Source organism: Rhinolophus ferrumequinum, chromosome 13 (genome assembly GCF_004115265.2).
Source record: "Rhinolophus ferrumequinum isolate MPI-CBG mRhiFer1 chromosome 13, mRhiFer1_v1.p, whole genome shotgun sequence".
Classification (NCBI taxonomy): domain Eukaryota; kingdom Metazoa; phylum Chordata; class Mammalia; order Chiroptera; family Rhinolophidae; genus Rhinolophus; species Rhinolophus ferrumequinum.
Genome location: NC_046296.1, coordinates 54,728,513 through 54,746,339, shown reverse-complemented (window position 1 = coordinate 54,746,339; position 17,827 = coordinate 54,728,513). Strand labels below are relative to the sequence as shown.

The following is a 17,827-nucleotide window of genomic DNA, read 5'->3' as shown; positions in this document are numbered from 1 at the left end:
GCACCAAAAAGGCATAGAGGGCTTGCCCAAAAACTATTTAGGGTAAGCGGAAAAGCAGCAGCTCAACCATGACTACAAAGCCCATTTCACCATTCATAATATTCGTAGGGGTTTAGGTCCATTTGTCCAGATAGTGACCCTCCAGGTGTGGAATACAGACCAGCAGCAGCGGCAGCATCATGGGAAAGCCTGTCAGAGATACGAATTTTGGGCCCCACCCCAGACCAACTGGATTGAAACTCTTGGCATAGGGCACAGCAGTGTGTTTACTGGGCCTTTCAGCTGACTCTGATGCTTGCTATTTGAGAGCTGCTGCTCTAAGAACTTCCCCAATTAGCAGTCCGCATGACCACAGATTCATCTCTTTAGTCCCCTCCCCTCCACTGTTTTGGGCTGCTTTGGTTTTTTTCAAACATGCACACACATCCCCATTCCCCCAGTAAGCTGGAAACTGCTTCAGGGCCCAGAGAGGCCTTTCAAAAAGAATTCGCGACCTCACTTTTTCATTAATTCAACACAGGTTCACTGAGTTGTACTTCTTATGCATAAAGCCCCGGGAACATAAGATGGTCTCTGTGTTTGAGACCTTCCAGTGTCAGGCCCACAGTAGGCACTTGCTAACTCTCAGCTATCAGAAGGCACCCCAAGGTGCTGCAGAAAGAAGCACAATGACGAGGAGATAAACACTCCCGAGTGTCTCTCTCCTCAGTCCGTTGCTCCTGTTACGCTGTGTTTTAACGGGTGTCTTTACTTTCCTTCTGTGCCTCATCACAGGTAACGATGGTCAGGGAGCTTCCGCTCATTGCCCCAGTATGTACATCCAAGAGCTGTTGCAATGGCTCTACTGAAATTGGGTCCATCCGACCGGGCAGTCTTTACTGAATATATGCGGAGGAAGCCTTAGGAGAGGATGACTGCTTCTCGGTCTGCAGATCTGGGTGCAGTGGCAAGAATGATTTCAGTAAAGCCAAGGAATTTCAAGAGGGAGGGAGAAAGGAAAAATTTGGAGAAAATAATTTTCTTCTTGCAAGGGAGAGACATGGACTAGAAATTAAATGGGTATCGAAAAATCTCTTGAGGAATTGACCTGGCAACCTTGTGGTTGAGAGCACACTGGCCCATGTGGGAATCGAACCGGCAGCCTTCGGAGTTAGGAGCACGGAGCTCCAACCACCTGAGCCACCGGGCTGGCCCTCTCAACCACAAGGTTGCCAGTTCGACTCCTGCAAGAGATGGTGGGCTGTGCCCCCTGCAACTAGCAACGGCAACTGGACCTGAAGCTGAGCTGCACCCTCCACAACTAAGACTGAAAGGACAACTTGAAGCTGAACGGCACCCTCCACAACTAAGATTTAAAGGACAACAATTTGACTTGGAAAAAAGTCCTGGAAGTACACACTGTTCCCCAATAAAATCCTGTTCCCCTTCCCCAATAAAATCTTAAAAAAAAAAAAATCTCTTGAGAAGACTCCAGTTCAGCACAGGAGATGTTCTCAGACTCAGTCAGCTGCCAGAGGCCTGGCCAAACCGAAACTCACAGGAGCCCAGGCAGTGAAGGCCCTGAGCATGAGCTGACGTAGCCCGAGGGTCTTCTAGCGTTTACATCTGACGTGCGTGCGTGGCTCCAGGCAGAAGGCGCTAGAGTTCTGCATTTGGGAAGCCATCTCCCTTCCTAGCCAGGCTTCCCTGTGGGGCAGAACACTTTTCTCCCACACACTAGGTTAAGGAGAACAGCCCAGGCAGAGTTATTGAACAATTAAAAAACGTGTTTTTACTGCTGACACTAGGCGTTGAAATGAAAATTGAGATGGTGGGGGACGGAGGGGGCCATCCTGACAGGCTGAAATTGCATCTGAGGTCAAAAGACCAGTATGTAATTCCCTAGAACTCTTCTTAAGACACCTCCCTATTCTCACTGTTTTCTCCAGGTTTGGTATTAGAGATAACATTGCTTTGGTTCAACAGAAGAGGGAAATTTCAGAAAGCAATGTTTCATGTTTGCACATTTGGTAGCTGGTACATACAGCTTGGCCAAAGACACGAAATCATTATACTCTGCAGCAGACATGTGTGTCAGGTCAGGACGGGGAGGTGGACAGGGCAGCATGGGCAGGACTTGGAGGGCACTCCTGAGCACTGGGATCGGCTTAGGGTGGACTTTGGCAAAGTGTGACTTTGGATGGTATTGTATAATTTCAACTCACAAAAGTCATTCAGATAAAGCCCTGAAGGCTCGGTCAACACAGAAAACAACACAGATATAAGCTCTTAGAACTTTTTGTTATCAATTAGTCAGTTAGGATCAGTAAACATTGACTGATGACAAGGCATAGGAGCCAACTGGATTTAAAGGGGTAATAATGCCTTAGTTCTGAAGTGCAAATCCAAAACTGCTTATTTCACCTAAAAACACCTGAGACTCTTCCACGTAGGTGATCTCTGGCTAGCTGACCAAAGTAATGCCATAGCCGCTGTAGTCATCTGAATACAATTTGTATTCAAACCTCATTTGCAAATGAGGTTGAAACTCAAAACTGCAGAATTCATCTGGCAAATGCGTTTTAAAGGCAATATTGGAAAAAATGGAAAATGAGACCAAAAAAATACTGGGAACATGATCCAGAAACTGAAACACCAACACGTAACCACTTCTAGATCAAATAAGAAGTTTGAGGCAGACGTTATCCATATACTCATTAATTAGGGAATAAAATGTAAGGAAAAGTTACATTCTGAAACACGGCACCTAAGTGTCAATCTACATTATGTCATTAAAAAAAAGAACCCCGGGGCGGCCAGTTAGCTCAGTTGGTTAGAACGCGTGCTCTTAACAAGGTTGCCGGTTCAATCCCCACATGGGCCACTGTGAGCTGCACCCTTCACAACTAGATTGAAACAACTACTTAACTTAGAGCTGATGGGTCCTGGAAAAACACACTTAAAATAAATAAAAAGTTAAAAAACAAACAAACAAAAAAAACACCCAAACAATAAGAATGTCCCCGATATTCCTGGGTGACAGGAATTGAGTCTTCACCAAATATCTAAAAACAACACTTAAGAGCTCAATACTTTTTATTAAATAAATGGATGACCCATTTTTACCTAGTCTTGTTCCAAAACAAAGGATTTGAGATTTTTGTTGAATAAATTCATAAATAATGGTGACACTTTGTATGTATGCGTCTTTAAATGCTCATTTTTCAGATAAATAGACAAAGTACACACTATTTCACTGATGGAGTGAAATGAAAGAACTCCCTGTGAAATGGGAACTTACTGTGTGGTGTATTTTAATTTATGAGTATGCCAGACCATGTGGCTTGATTGTCCATTTGACTAACTGCTTACAGCTGTTTTAGGAGAGAATTAAATGCTAGCAGACTGAACATCAATGAAAGCAAGGCAGCCCTTTGAAATTAAAATTAGGATTCTAAAGGGTACTTTTTAATAGTAGGAAAACATCTTTGAAATTTTAATGGAAGTCAGTGATTCCTATGTATGACCTTTTAGGCGTGTATATAATACACCAATTAAGACTGTAATCCTTTTAGGAAGCTGGACACTAAAGGCATGAGATTTCCACTGTGAATTCTAACCAAGGGATAAAAAGACAACATTCCAGGGATGTGTCTATAAATTCTTCCTCCCAGTCTGAATGGCCACAGCCTGTCAGGTGGGTAAATGAGAACGTGTTTAAGAACCTGGCAGGAGATCCTACAATATGGGGCAGCAGGGTCCTGCTTATTTTACTGAAATTGTAACTGTAAGACAACAGCTGGAAATACAAAGAAACCCAGGGTTTGGGATTAGAGTTCCAGGCCTCAGCTCATTCTGCTTGGCCCTTGAATACAAGCTTCGGAAGTGAACTACAAGGTCTTACATAGTAATGCCTGTGGGCTCTGAGCCAGGACCTCGAAGGACACTGAGGACAGCCAGCCGACGGGAAAGTGTACGGTGGCACTTAGAGGAAATGCATCCTGACTTCCCTCCAGTTTGCATAAACCTTGTGCCCTTTACAAAAATCCACCTGGGGTACCTTCCCACCTATGAATGGGGTAATCTTTGAGAGCATCTTTCTGAAAGGGAGGCTTGACCCAGAGAAGGGGTGCGTGGGTCCCCTGTTATCTCCTGTCCTCCTGGTGGACTAACCCCACAGTGGTGGGGCTTCCAAGGCCCCACCAGGCTGCAGGTGTTCCACAGTCCAGGTGAGTCTAAGGACATCTCTACCGTCTTGAGTGGGTGGTGGGCTGCCGACCTGGACACTCGCAGCTACTGGGGGGTCTGGGCTGGGAGTCATGCTGAGGTTTTCTTTGAAACAAAACCCATTTAACATAAAATATTTCTCAGGAGACTTCCTGTTAACAGGATTAATGTAGAAACACGTCCAGGCAAAACAACCCAAACATCCAGGACCAAAGCTAGAAACAAACTCAGCTCAAGACTAAAAGAAGTGATTGTCTTGAGCAAGTCGAAAGTCAGCTCAAACCATATTTATCCAAGTTGCTAATAGTACCACTAGCTTCACTGGTAAGGGACTGGTTTGGAGCGGAGACGCTGAAGAGGAGTTGATGTTTGCGTGGGCCAGCAGTCCTACTCGAGACCCTGTCACGCTGGGCCTGGACGGTTTCATCAGTCTCCCATCACCCTTTACTTTCTCCTCTTCCTGATCTGCTCAATATATTTTCCTAAACTATTTTTTTTACAACCTTCAGAGACTCCCCTTTATTACAGGATTAAATCCACCACCCTCAGCCTGGCTTTTGAGACACTCCACACCCTACTTCCACTCTGGCTAACTCTGTCACACCACGGAATGCGGTGGTTTCGGAGCACAGACCTGAAGAATTAACAGCACGGACAAATGTGCTGTGGTTCTGCTGCTACACAGCTGGGGGAATACTTCTGTTCTCGGCCAGAATTGTCCAGGGGAGGACATTTAAACGCTAGGCGTGCCTTTCTCTGCTCTGGGGTGTGGGGACTGTAATATATTTTTCAACAAAAATAGATGGTGAGACCTGAATTATTCCAGATTAATTCAAGTCCCAATACACCAAACCTAGAGCGAATAAGCTATTTTTTTTTTCCCCTCCTAATATAGTAAAGTCATTGATTAGAGTTGGTTTGGTAAGACTGGTATGCCTCTGTAACACATTAAAATAGGACACGATATTTGTAAGTGGAGTATTTGAATACTTGTCTTAAAAGAAACTTTGAATCGTTGGGAAACATTCATTTATACATAGCTAATAACCTATTTACAAACATTCATAAAAACAACCATTCAAGGTCATTACTCTAGCTCTGGCTACTAATTTTTTTTTATAACTAGGTTTTATACTAATTTAGATTACTGTCACACTGAAGTAGGCCACCTTTATGGAGGTTTACCTGAAAACAGGGTCTAGGCAGCGATACTTAAGCTTTTAGCCTCATCCTGTTCTGACGTCACAGGGGAAGCGGACGCTGAACTGGTGGTAGGAGATGGACAAGAAGAGCTGAGCGGAGGGGGGACACCTGAGAGCAGGCTCTTACCTTCAGCAGCTTCATTAGCCCTTCCAGCTGAACCATTAGCTCCCGTCTGCTCTCCTGCAGTGCCGACATTCTCTGCTCCAGTTCATCTTTCCTTTGCCTGCCCGAGAGGAAAAGCCCAGAAATGAAACTTGGAAGAGAAAGGGTCTAAGGCCAGGTGAAATGGGGTTTCGACCTGATTCTGTTACTCACCAGTGTATGAGGAGCTGAGCGAGTCATTTTACCTCTGAGACCTTATGAATCAAGTGGTCATGTATCTATTTTGCCCACTTGCCTTTACCGTTGTAAGAACAGCATGTAAGAATGCTTTGGAAAGTATACATGGCCACATAGAGAAAAAGTAATATTATTATTATTATTATTAAAGTGATTTTGAAAAATTTCATCAGGAAGTCAAATACCTCATTTAGAAAAATACATAAAGCCAGCCCAAATTTGAAATAATAGTGGAGAAAATGTATGAAAACTAGTCAGGGAAAACAGGCTTCAGTAGTCAGTACTCCCAGCCCTAGACATCGGGTTCTAGAAGTGTGACAAACATCAGGATGACTCTCTGTGTCCAAAGAATTCTCTTTGCTCTGAGAACAGATTTCATGCCAATTCTAGCTCAATATGTCCAAAATCAAACTTAACGACTTTCCTCCCCAAATGATTCTCTTTCCTAATTTCCTTGTCTCGGTCCCTTTTTATTCCAGTTGTCCTGGCTGAAAAACTCAGTCCTCTTTGATACTTTCCTGTTTATAGACTATACTCAGTAGGTCACCCCACTCAGATAATTCTTTCCTGGAAATTTATGTATCTATCTGTTCCCGCTTCTCTCACTTCATCCAAGTCTTCCTTACCTCACACATGCAAGGGTCTCCTAGCTTAATTAATCCAGATTTCATCTGTTATGGTGAGGAAAAAGGAGTGGAATATACATCAAGAGACCTGAGGCCCATCCCTGATTAAATATGCAACCTTGGGCGAGTCACTTACCCTGAGCCTCAATTTTGTATTCTGTAAAAATGGGACTAATAATAACAACTGCAATATTTTGAGGCTCAAATAAGAGAATGAATATAAAAGTGGTTTGTGACGTTTGTAATGCTGCTCAAAGGAAAGCTGTATTCATGTCATCGTCCTATGTAACAATCTCAATAGAATTTCTAGCATCGCTCATCCTCGCCCTGCAAATCTAAGCCTCTGCTGTCTGATATGGTCGCCAAGAGCCACATGTGCCTACTAAGCACGTGGCTAATCTGAATCGTGATGCACCGTAAGTGTAACATACACACTGGGTTTCAAAAATTTAGTGTGAACAAAAGAGAATAAAATTTCTCATTAGTCATTTTTTTTTAATGTTGATTAAATGTGGAAATGATAGTTTGGATACATCAGATTAAGTAAAAGATAGTATTAAAATTAATGACACCTATTTCCTTTTAGTTTTTCAACGTGGTTGTTAGAAAAGTTTTCATTACATACTCACATGTGGCTTGCCTTCTATTTCTATTGGAGAGCACAGCTCCAGATCTCACCTACACCCCTGTCCTCAGCTCCTCACCTCCCATTCCCTTCCCTGTCTGGACTCTAGATGCTTCACTTGTCCCTAAACAGACCCCATCAGCTCATAGCAATTCCCCCCCTTTTCCAAATGTTACTCACTCCTTCATGTCCATCCCAAACGGGCTGAGCCTTACTCACCTTTGCATGTATTGAATAATTAAGAGAATATCATGCATCCAGTATGTACTCCGTTAACATCTAGTGAACTTAATGAATTCATTATTTGAAACCTTCCAAGGATTTCCAGTGACCTATTACTTACAGCTTTCCAGAATCTGGTCTCAATTATCTAACTAATTTTATCTCCTACCACTGGCATTTTAAAGATTAATTCAACAGATGATTGAAAACAAATTCTTAGCTCCAAGAGTCTTTCCCCTCTCTGAAATGTGTCAGACTTATTTGGGGGACCATGCTCCACACTCCATCTAAATCATACCCACCTTTTCATGGTCTGGTTCTTTTTCACCACTTCCATAGCTCTAATTGCTTCTAGCCTACATAGATTTAGATTTCTTATAACATACTACTCAGATTTCCCCATTCAGATTTCTTATAATATCAATACTATTTACTAACATTGTATCATTTTAACTGACTAGCAACTTATTTTATATTTTGTATCCAAAACAAGATTATGGATTTTTAGGATGGAACCATTGTCTTCTACTCTTCATACTCCCTAAATTTCCAGCACAGGTATAAACTCAGAAAGGAGTAGCTGACTCCATTTTTCAGGAGGCCTTTCTTCCATGAACTCTTTGTGCTGTGCATGACCAAATAATTATAATACTGTGTGAAGACAAATGAACTACAATTACGTGCAACAACATGGAAGAATCCTAAAGAGTAATACTTTGAGGGGAAAAAATGTACCAGAAGACTGCATACAATAACATTTCTATAAAGTCCAGAAAACAAAAAGCAAAACTAACCACTTTATTACGTGGGAATACACATATATGTGATAATACTATTTAAAAAGCAAGGGAGTAAGAAACCAAATTCTGAATAGAGGTTCGCTCTATGGGGGAAGGTGGAAACAAGGCCGTGGGTTAGGGGGCGGGGGCGGCACTTACACAGATGACATGGTTTTGCAATATATGAGTTCTCTAGTAGAATGTGGGTTCATGGCTGTTCATTTTTACATTACACTTTATGTCTTAAACATTTGTCACATACATTATTGTAACAAATATACCATTAAAAATAATAAAGGGGGAAAAGACAACTCCAATGGTCAGGATTCATAACCACTAATCCGAAGGATGAAATGTTTTATCTTGGTTTATTATACCTGCTGGGTGTTGGCAGTTCCTGGATTCATAAATATTGACAGAAGCCAGAAGGATGTCAGATGCCTACAAATGAATCTTGTCCTTTATGTGTCTTTTAATGAACAGAAGTTCTTAATACAGATGAATTTACCAACTTCTTTCATACTTAGTAATTCTGAGAAATTATTTTCTATTCCAAAATCCTAAAGAAATTCTCCTACGTTTTCTTCTAGAAGTTTTAAAGTTTTGTCTCCATGTTTAATCCATCTAGTGGTGTTTTTGTATTTAGTGTGTGGTAGAGAGCCATTACTTTCACGTATGCATAACCAATTGATCCAGCGGCATACTTAGTAAACAGTCCCTCTTTTTTCAGTTATATAGAAGCTGATTTGGGGATTAAACTTTCTGATTTCTCAGGATTTAGACCCTCCTTAGACTTAGATAAAATTCCTGCTTCTTATTGTTTTATGTGACATTCCTGGATTCAGCCCTTTGCCTACTAACTCTGAAATTTTTAGATCCCTCCAGCTTCACTAAGCATTGTTAGTAATCCCAGATCCAGCAATAATTAGACTAAAGCATGACAGCTTCTTGCTTTTCTAGATACAGAATAGTCCCTTGGGCCTGAACTGTGGTGGGGGAAGAAACAGTTGTATATCATGCTGATAGCTTGGAGTCACACTCTGCCTGAGTCAGCTACATTTGTTTTCCCCTCCTTCCAACTGTGCTGATGGCCCACATGTGGGACAGAGGACTGCACAGTGACCAAAACCTCAGCCCAACTAAAGTTAGAGACTAAAATAAAATTTGAGGAGAATGGGAATCTCTACTCCTCTAATGATTTGCTCCTGCACTTTAAATTCTTTACGACTTATTCATTCACAATGCAAATCTAAATAGGAGCATAGTTGTAGAAAAATTCTCTCTGTTCCTTAGGAAAAGAAATCATTGTTGAGAAGCTAAATGACCGAAGCCAAAGGAAATATTCAAAAAGAATATTCAGCTATGCAGAATCCCAGAGGACGACATGTTAAAAATCAGCTGTGGACTGTCAGTTACAACCTCAACAGAAAATACCCCCTATTTGGAAATCCGGAGGTCTGGCGAGAATCAAGTCACTCACTGAGTTTCTACAATGTCTTTACTTGCACAAGAGTACACATACGTCTTTCTATGATTGATAGGAAATAAGAGCCTTTGGTCAGGTCGCTATCAGGGTTACTGTCCTGGAAGTCTTCCCTGTTCCCTCCACTCAGCATCGCGGTGGGAGCTGAGGTTGCCCTCTGCTCTTCTGATCCTGCATCCTTAGCCTCTCCATCCTAGAGACAGTTTAGACTTATGTTGCAGTGGGGAGGTGCCATAGCCATGGGACCAGGGGTTCGCACTTGGTTTCCTGCCTCAGCGTGTGCGAAGGAAGCATCCTTTTTCTCTACCAGAGTCCTGCTCTGGCAATGAAGTGCCAGGAGAATAGACCCATAGGTCAGGGAGCACGTTACTCTGGCCAAGAGTCTCTGAAGTCAGACTAATTAGTGAGCTAGGAAGACTGAGTGTAGCACCATGGTCTTCTTATAGCAATCACAAACGTATAAACACCGCTCGGCTTGTCATGGAGCTGGAGCCCACTGTGCACCTCGTTCTGCAGTGAAGGCAGAAGTTTTCAGAGTGATCCACAGAGGCGGTAACAACGAACGGGACACTTCAGTGTCTCTTCTAACTCTAGGTACACTGACAAACAGACTATCCCACTATCTGGTTTCCTGAGATATCAATTCCTACCGTAGCAGACTATTTTGGGGACAGGATGCAGTATCCCCACTTACCTGAGCAGCCGCAGCTCTGCCAGCAACGTGGGGTTCTGCTGGGCCTTCTCAGGGGTGGGCTGGGAGGCCTGCTCGTGCTCCAGGCGGAGACGCTGTATCTCCTGCAGGATCTCTCTAGAGAGGATGGAAGACAGATGGCATGGAGTGATTCACAGCCATCTCCTTTCCTGTTAGAAGGGCCGCCGTCACCAGTCTTGTTCTGATTGCTTGCAAATGACCAAGATGTGGAAACAGACACCTTCTTAATACTGCTGCACTTGACTTACTTAATGAAACAATCCTCTGTGGTAGAAGCAGCCATAAAAAGACTCTTCTGAAGAACTTGAAAAAAATCTACACAGAAGGAAAACGACTAGAATGCTGAGGGGAAGAAGATGAGAACTGCTTGTAAGCTCCTAATGCAGGTCCTGTGCTAACAGCCCCCAGGTCTCCTCTGTCTCTTCTTCCCCTGAGCCCCGAAGGACAGACAGCTGCTTCTGCCGATGCCTCCTGTTTTAGGTCCCATCTCCTGTCCTGGTTTCTACCTTTCAGTGCGCAAGGGTGTGCTGTCTGGGCTCCAAGCCTTTAAACGGCCTTTGAGTGAGAGACCAGACAGTCACATGCAGCATAAAGGGCCAAGACAAGATGACTGGGGGGAGCAAAAGGCTGCTGGGAATAGAGTGGAGAAAAGGATCGTGAGAGGGGAACAGTCTGATGGGGGGAAGAAGGCACTGGGAAAAAGAGTCTACCTGAAGGCAGGCGAGCAGGGTTTGGGACTAGCACAATGAACGGCATTGCAGATACATAATTTAGTGTCCAGGGCATTCACTGGACTGGGGCTGGTCTATATTCACACTGTGGCGGGATCTTCCTTTGTGGTCAAAAGCCACCTAGTCTGCAAGGAGAATGAGGGTCAGGTACTCAGGTGACAGTCTTGGACGTTAGAACCTGGCTCAACCTCCGCATTCTCACCTGTTTTTGTTTTCCAGTTCTGCAATAAGCTGCCTTTGTTGTTTGTTGGCGTCAAAGGTAAAGCTCAGGTCAGTGGGAGGACGGGCCTACAGTGAGGAGAAAGAAAGGTTTTCCGATTCAAATATATCCAGAGTCCTGGACAGACTGTTGATTTTTTAAAATAGAGTTTTTTGAAGTAAAAATTACCACCGTTAAATCCTCCATTTTTCGCTTTAAAATCCACCCATATTTACGTGGACAATTCAATGAGTCTCAGTAACTTTAAAGTCGTGCAACCAATCACCACAGTCCAGGTGGAGAGCATTTTCCATCCTCACAAACATCCTCTGCAAACATGCCAGTTTGCAGTCACTTACCACTCACTGCCATCCCCAAATGGAGGCAACCACTGATCCTGCTTTCTGTCTGCAGTTCTGCCTTTTTTAGAAACTTCATACAAATGGAATCACACATGTAGTCTTTGGTTTCTGGCTTCCACTTAGCATGATGTTTCTGAGGTCCGTCCGTGCTGCTCCATGAATCAGGAGCTCCCTTTTTACTGCTGCATAGTATTTCACTATTTCAGCTTTTGGCTATTACAGAGTAGCTATGAACTTTCGTTTACAAGTCTTTGTGTTGATATCTGTTCTCATTTCTCTTTGGTAAATACCTAGAAGTGGAATTCCTGAGTTATATGGTAACTCTGTTTATAAACATTTGGAGGAACTGTCACATTGTTTTCTAAAGTGACTGTACCATTTTACAATCCCCCGCAACAATGAACAAAGTTCCAATTTCTCCACAACCTGTTAACACTTGTCTTTTTGGTTTTAATCATCTTAGTGGGTGTGAAGTATCTACCTGTGGGTGTTTCTAAATGAGATATCATTTACATAAAACGCACCCTTTCGAAGTATACAGGTCAGTGGTTTTCACTATATTTATGAGATTCTGAAACCATCACTAATTCCAGAATATTTTTATCACCCTAAAAAGAACCCCACACCCATTAGCAGTCACCCTCCATTGTCCCCTCTCTTACCCCCTGACAACTGCTAATCTACTTTCTGTCTCTACGGATTTGCCTATTCTGAATATTTCATATAAATGGAATTATACAATATGTGATGTTTTATGTCTGGCTTCTTTCACTTAGCAAAATGTTTTCAAGGTTTATCGATGTGGTAGCACATATCAGTACTTCATTCTTTTTATGGCTGAATAATACTCCGTTATATGGAGAGATCACATTTTATTTGTTCACTCAATAGTTCGACATTTGGGTTGTTCCCAGTTTTTAGCTATTTTGAATAATGCTGCTATGGACAAGTTTTTGTGTAGAGATATGTTTTCATTTCTTTTGGGTATATATCTAGGAATGGAACTGCTGGGCATATGGTAACTAACTGTCTTGTGAGGAATGGCGAACTATTTTCCTAAGTGGCTGTACTATTTCACATTCTCACTATCAAGGTATTGATACCCACTATCAAGGTATCCACTTGTTATTGTCCATCTATTTGACCACAGTCATCCTCATTTTGGATTCAATGTATGTACATTTCTCTAATGACTAATATGTTGAGCATACTTTCATGTTTTTATTGGCCACGTGTGTATTTTCTTTGGAGACATCATTGGGGTGGTTTTGATTTGCAAGTCCACTGATGTTTCTGATCCTTGTTACTCCCTTTAAGTACATGGAAGCCAATCAACACAAACTAGAAAAATGGATGAATAAGTGACATTTCCCCTTTATTGATTAACCAGAACGTGAGCTCTCAATGAAGGCACTTTGTTGGCTACGCTGCACTGCACACATTCTTGGTTCTGCCCAGAACATGACCTACGATGAAGCAGAAACCTTGTTTCCTAGCTAGAGCTTGGAGACGCAATAAGTCATTCTTTTCATGTGGCATTTCCTAAATAAACAGGGGCAAAACAGCATAGCAAATCTGGGTGGGAGGCTTTTGACCAAATATTTTTCTTTCTAAGGTGATTTTTCTTCCTCCAGAAAAGAGTGGATGAGCAGCCAATTCAGCAATTTTTCTATATTCTATTAAGAGTCTTGTGACAGCCTGAGTTGAACCTCAGAAAAACAGCCTGCCTGAGACTGAACCTGCTATGAGTAACAGACTTACAGTTTCTGAAAACTGGATTTAAAACTGATGGCTCCTTATTAGAATGGGACCAGGGAAAATTATGGATGATGAAATGAACTCTGAAAGGAATTTGCTTCATAGGATAGAAAACAAACAAACAAAAAGCCCCTAGTATTTCAGTGGAAATTTCTAAAGAATCTTGTCAGTTAGTTCTGAGCATCTGACTGCACTACTGAGGCATCTTTCAAAGAGGAGGTTAACACAGCACTCAAATGTCATTGTCAGCAGTGATTCCTCACCAGGCAGAGTCTTTGGCACCAAGCAGCATTGTGAAATACAAAGACGTGGGGGATGGAGGAAGGTTCAACTCCTGAGGCAGCAGTACCCCCTGCAGTAACATGCACGAAGACATAGCCACAGGGAGAGTCCTAATGCTCAGTGTCCCATGTGGGCTTCTCAGCCAGTCAAATTTTAAACACAGTTAAATGTACATTACGTAGTAGAGAAACTTAGGATTTGATTTATTTACTATCTTAAATACCATGGTGCTCCTGATAAAAGAAAAGCCAGGTATCCTTTCCTAAAATGCCTACAGGACACTGAAGGGAATAAAGACGGGAAGGGAAATACTAGTTCATAAAGACATAGAATACTTCAACTAGAAGAGACCTAAGGATGATTTCTTTCAAAAATTCACTAGTTCATTCATTTATCCAACAAATATTTCCTGAGCGCCTACTATGTGCCTGAGCCTGTTCTAAGAACTAGGGATGCATTAGTGGCTAAGATATAGTCCCCACCCTCATGTAGCTTATATCCATTACACCAGGAGAGAAATAAGAAACTAGAAGTGTGTGTATATACACACATTGTCAGTTGTGATAAACGTGATGAAGTAATGAAACAGAGTGAACTGAGAAGGGACTCTTTAAATGAGGTGTTATGAAAGGGCTCTCCAAGACTCAGTGAAGTGAGGAAACGAACGAGGGCAAGTTATGAGGGACCAGAGAGCTGGGCAGAAAGAGGGGGGCAGCCAAAGGGCCTGTTGTGTGCTCAGGGTAGTACTGATGGAGTGAGTGAGCGGTGCTGAGAGGGGTAGGAATGAACGGGGAGATGACGCCAGGGCGCGGATCGTGCGGGGCCCTGAACACCAGTTTCCGTTCTGTTCTGGATATGTGTGCAGCCACCGTAGGATTCTGAACAGGGACACGTAATATCAAGTCCAAATAATGTGTGTACATACTCCACCCACACGAAGGGGCCTAACTCCCCATTCCTTTAGTAGAGTTTGTCCACAGTGACTTCCTTCCAAGGAGGACAGGTGGAAAGCGGGGAGGGGAAGAGTGACTACGTTGGAACAACCTGACAGACACTTCCTCAGCCAGGTGAGCAAGGTCAGCGTCGACAGGGAAAAGTGACGGTAATACTCTGACGTGAGAAAAATGGCACTTGGATCTTCCTCCTCAAAAACCCAGGACCCCGGTCTAATCATGAGAAAAACATCAAGACTAATCCCAATTAAGGGACATTCTACAATATTTGGCAAGTATTCCTCAAAACCGTCAGGGACATCAAGAAGAAGGCAAGTCAGAGAAACCATCACAGCCAAGAAGAGTGTAAGGAGACAGGATGATGAAATGTAGTGTGGGATCCTAGATGGGATCCTGGAACAGAAAAAGGGTACTAGGTAAAAAATCTAAGGAAATCTGTGTAAAGTATAGATTTTAATTAATAATGATGTATCAATATTGGCTCATTAATTGCAACAAATATGCCATGTTGATATAAGACGTTAATAACAGGGGAACCTGAGTATGGGTTATAGGGAAACTCTGTACTAGCTTCACAATCTTTCTGTAAATCTAAAACTGTTCTATGATATAAAGTTTATTACAAACAACACTGCTTTGGCTACTAAGTGGAACATTTATGTAGTGGGATAAGAATGGAAGTAGGTGGGCTAGTTAGGAAGCCGAGGTTTTGCTAGAACTCACTATGTAAACCTGGAGCTATTTTATTTTACTATACATTTATTTTCTTGTCTGTAAAATGGGAATATTTACAAAAAGAGATGTGAAGAGGATCACTTCCTCTGTTACATTCGCATTCTCTTAGGTTTAGGTAATCTCACAGAGCTCTATCAGCATTAATGAGATGGAGCTACATAGGAAAAATACGGGATAAGGAACAAGACCCCCTTTGAGTAAACACAGGCAAATGTTATAAAACCAAAGCTGAGAGAGCCAGCAAACTGGAATCTGGCAGTATGGATTTTTGTAGCTTCCTGAAAATAGACTGGAGGCTTCCCATCTGTATGAACTGGCAAGGATGAGTTCCAAAGAGATGAGCCTGGTATCAGCTAGACTTCCTTTGATTCCTGGGGGTAGTCCTCCCACCGCCCCAATCTCAGACGAACCGGAGGGCGGTGGAGCAATCTCTCTCTTGTCTCTCAAAAACCCAATAATGTTTTTTAGGGTAGTAGTTCCAAAGCTAGCTATAAATCAGAAGACTGGACATTTTCTTTTTTTACCTAAAAATCAATAGACCTGATATCCAGAGATTCTGATTCAGCAGGACGGAGGCCAAGCCACGGATCTACGTATTTTTTAAATGCTTCACACATGATTATACTAGGTAGCTAAGTCTGACAATTACTATTTTATGGGCGTTTTGAGTTATTAAATGAGTCAAAACCCCACGTGGGGCCTGTTGATCTATAATTCTAAGAAGCCATAAGGTCATTTCTGGAATGGTGCGTGCCTGGAGCATGAGGCTGTGAAGGTTAAGACTGGTCTGAAAAAAAAAAAAAAGCTTTTCAAAACTGTGTAAATGTTAAATGGGATGACAATATGATGGTGGTTTCCCCTTCCCTTCATCTTCCTTTTTCCATATGAGTTGTTAATTTTTCATGAAGAAAAAAACTTTAAAAATAAACCCCAAACATCTGATTATATCTAAGGCTGGGGATGTTTGTGATGAAACTGAGAAGTTGCTGTTATTACTATGATTTACCTCACACTGTATTTTCGTTTTCTTTTTTCTTTTTTTTTAAAGAGGTTTAGGTACTCAGAAAAACAAATCAGCTCTCCTGGTTCATCTAAGCAACCTAGAATTTCCTTCATCAAGGGTCAGCTGGAAGAGGTGTCAGTGCCCACGTGAGCCACCTAGGGAGACGTGATGGCTCTGACGCCGGCTGCTAAAATGATTTCATGGTCTTTGTGGAATAAGAAGGTTTTGGGGAAAACAAAAAAGATCAATACAAAGCCTATCTGGCAGGCTATAAATAAATTCTTTTGAGCACTACACCCACTTTATACAAAGCACTTGTATCAGTGAGAGATTAGCGGATTAGAAGCTTTCTGGACAGAAATCTAGTGAAGAATCATCCTTCCTGACAGGTCCAATATTTATAAGATAACTACACTTCGGAATATAAACCGGAAGATGAAAGGGACCATATCAGTATTTAGTCTCAGGACCATTCTAACAATTATCATTTTCACACGAATAAGAGAATTGGCATCAAAAACTAGCAGGTGTAAACAGACTTATCTCGTTTGCAGTAAAGGAGTACTATGACCTCCTTTTCAGGGTCAAATGGCTTTGGAGCTTTTATTTACAGCGTCTTAAAAGTACTATGTAAAGTCAACAAGACTATATAACGACATTAAATATACTTAATTAAAAAAAATTCAACTACAATGCTGTCCATCTCAACAAATTTATTTATAAATTTTAATTTACAAAATAACTTAACAGTTGTGACTGATTGAGAGCATGTGCGAAGTTTAACAAATTAAATGGAACTTTTATTTTCCCCAGACTTTTTCCCCCTATTCTGTTCTATTTCACTAACCTTTAGAGTTACAATGTTAGAGTCAGATGTATGACCTACCATTAGATTTTTTCAAAGAAAAGATTCTTAAGTCTAAACAAATCTAAAGGAAGAAATTACTTTTGGGGGGGAAGAAACAAAGCAAGATTCCACTGTCAGCTTTCATAACTCCATTTCCCTATGAAAAAGTAAACATAAATCGGTACACATTTCTGTAATATACTGTGTTTGTAGAATATGGTCCTGAGATCTGGCCTGTCTGTCTAGCCTAATTTCACTCCAGCACTGTTCTCTGTACGCCAGCCACAGGAATGGTCTTTTAGGTCCTGAAACCTCCAACACCTCAGGGCCTTTACATATGTTGAAACTCCCCAGTGGGCACTCATTTCATTTTCTTTACCTGGTCAATGCTTACATGGTCTATTGTTTTGAGTTGAGATCATTCCTCCTTTCATGTTACTCTTTGCTTGCATTTGATGCTTTTTAATGTTCTAGGAAAATCATATTTTTCCTAAACTTAATTTTTTGATTGTTCACTGCTAGTATATAGAAATACAATCAATTATTGACTCTGTGTTCTATCTTGCAATACTGCTATAAAGTCATGAATCTGTTCTAGTGGTGTTTTTGTAGCTTCCATAGGTCTTTCTCTACACAATCATGTCATCTGCAAATAATGACAGATTTACGTCTTCCTTTCCAATATGTACACCCTTGTCTTCTTGCTATGTTGCACTGGTTCAGACCTCCAGTACAATTTTGAATAGGGGTGGTAAAAATGGA

At 41.8% G+C, this 17,827-nt stretch overlaps 1 protein-coding gene across 9 annotated transcripts in view; it reads right to left on the bottom strand.

Annotated features, from left to right (window-relative positions):
* DTNB (dystrobrevin beta) overlaps positions 1-17,827 on the bottom strand; it is a 203,981-nt gene that overhangs the window by 29,774 nt on the left and 156,380 nt on the right. For all 9 annotated transcript variants that reach the window (XM_033124923.1, XM_033124921.1, XM_033124920.1 and 6 more), the window contains 3 exons: positions 11,129-11,214; positions 10,178-10,291; positions 5,536-5,632 (listed from right to left, as the gene is read on the bottom strand). In XM_033124923.1, the coding sequence (XP_032980814.1) occupies positions 5,536-5,632; positions 10,178-10,291; positions 11,129-11,214 (297 nt within the window). The remainder of the gene's footprint in view (positions 1-5,535; positions 5,633-10,177; positions 10,292-11,128; positions 11,215-17,827) is intronic.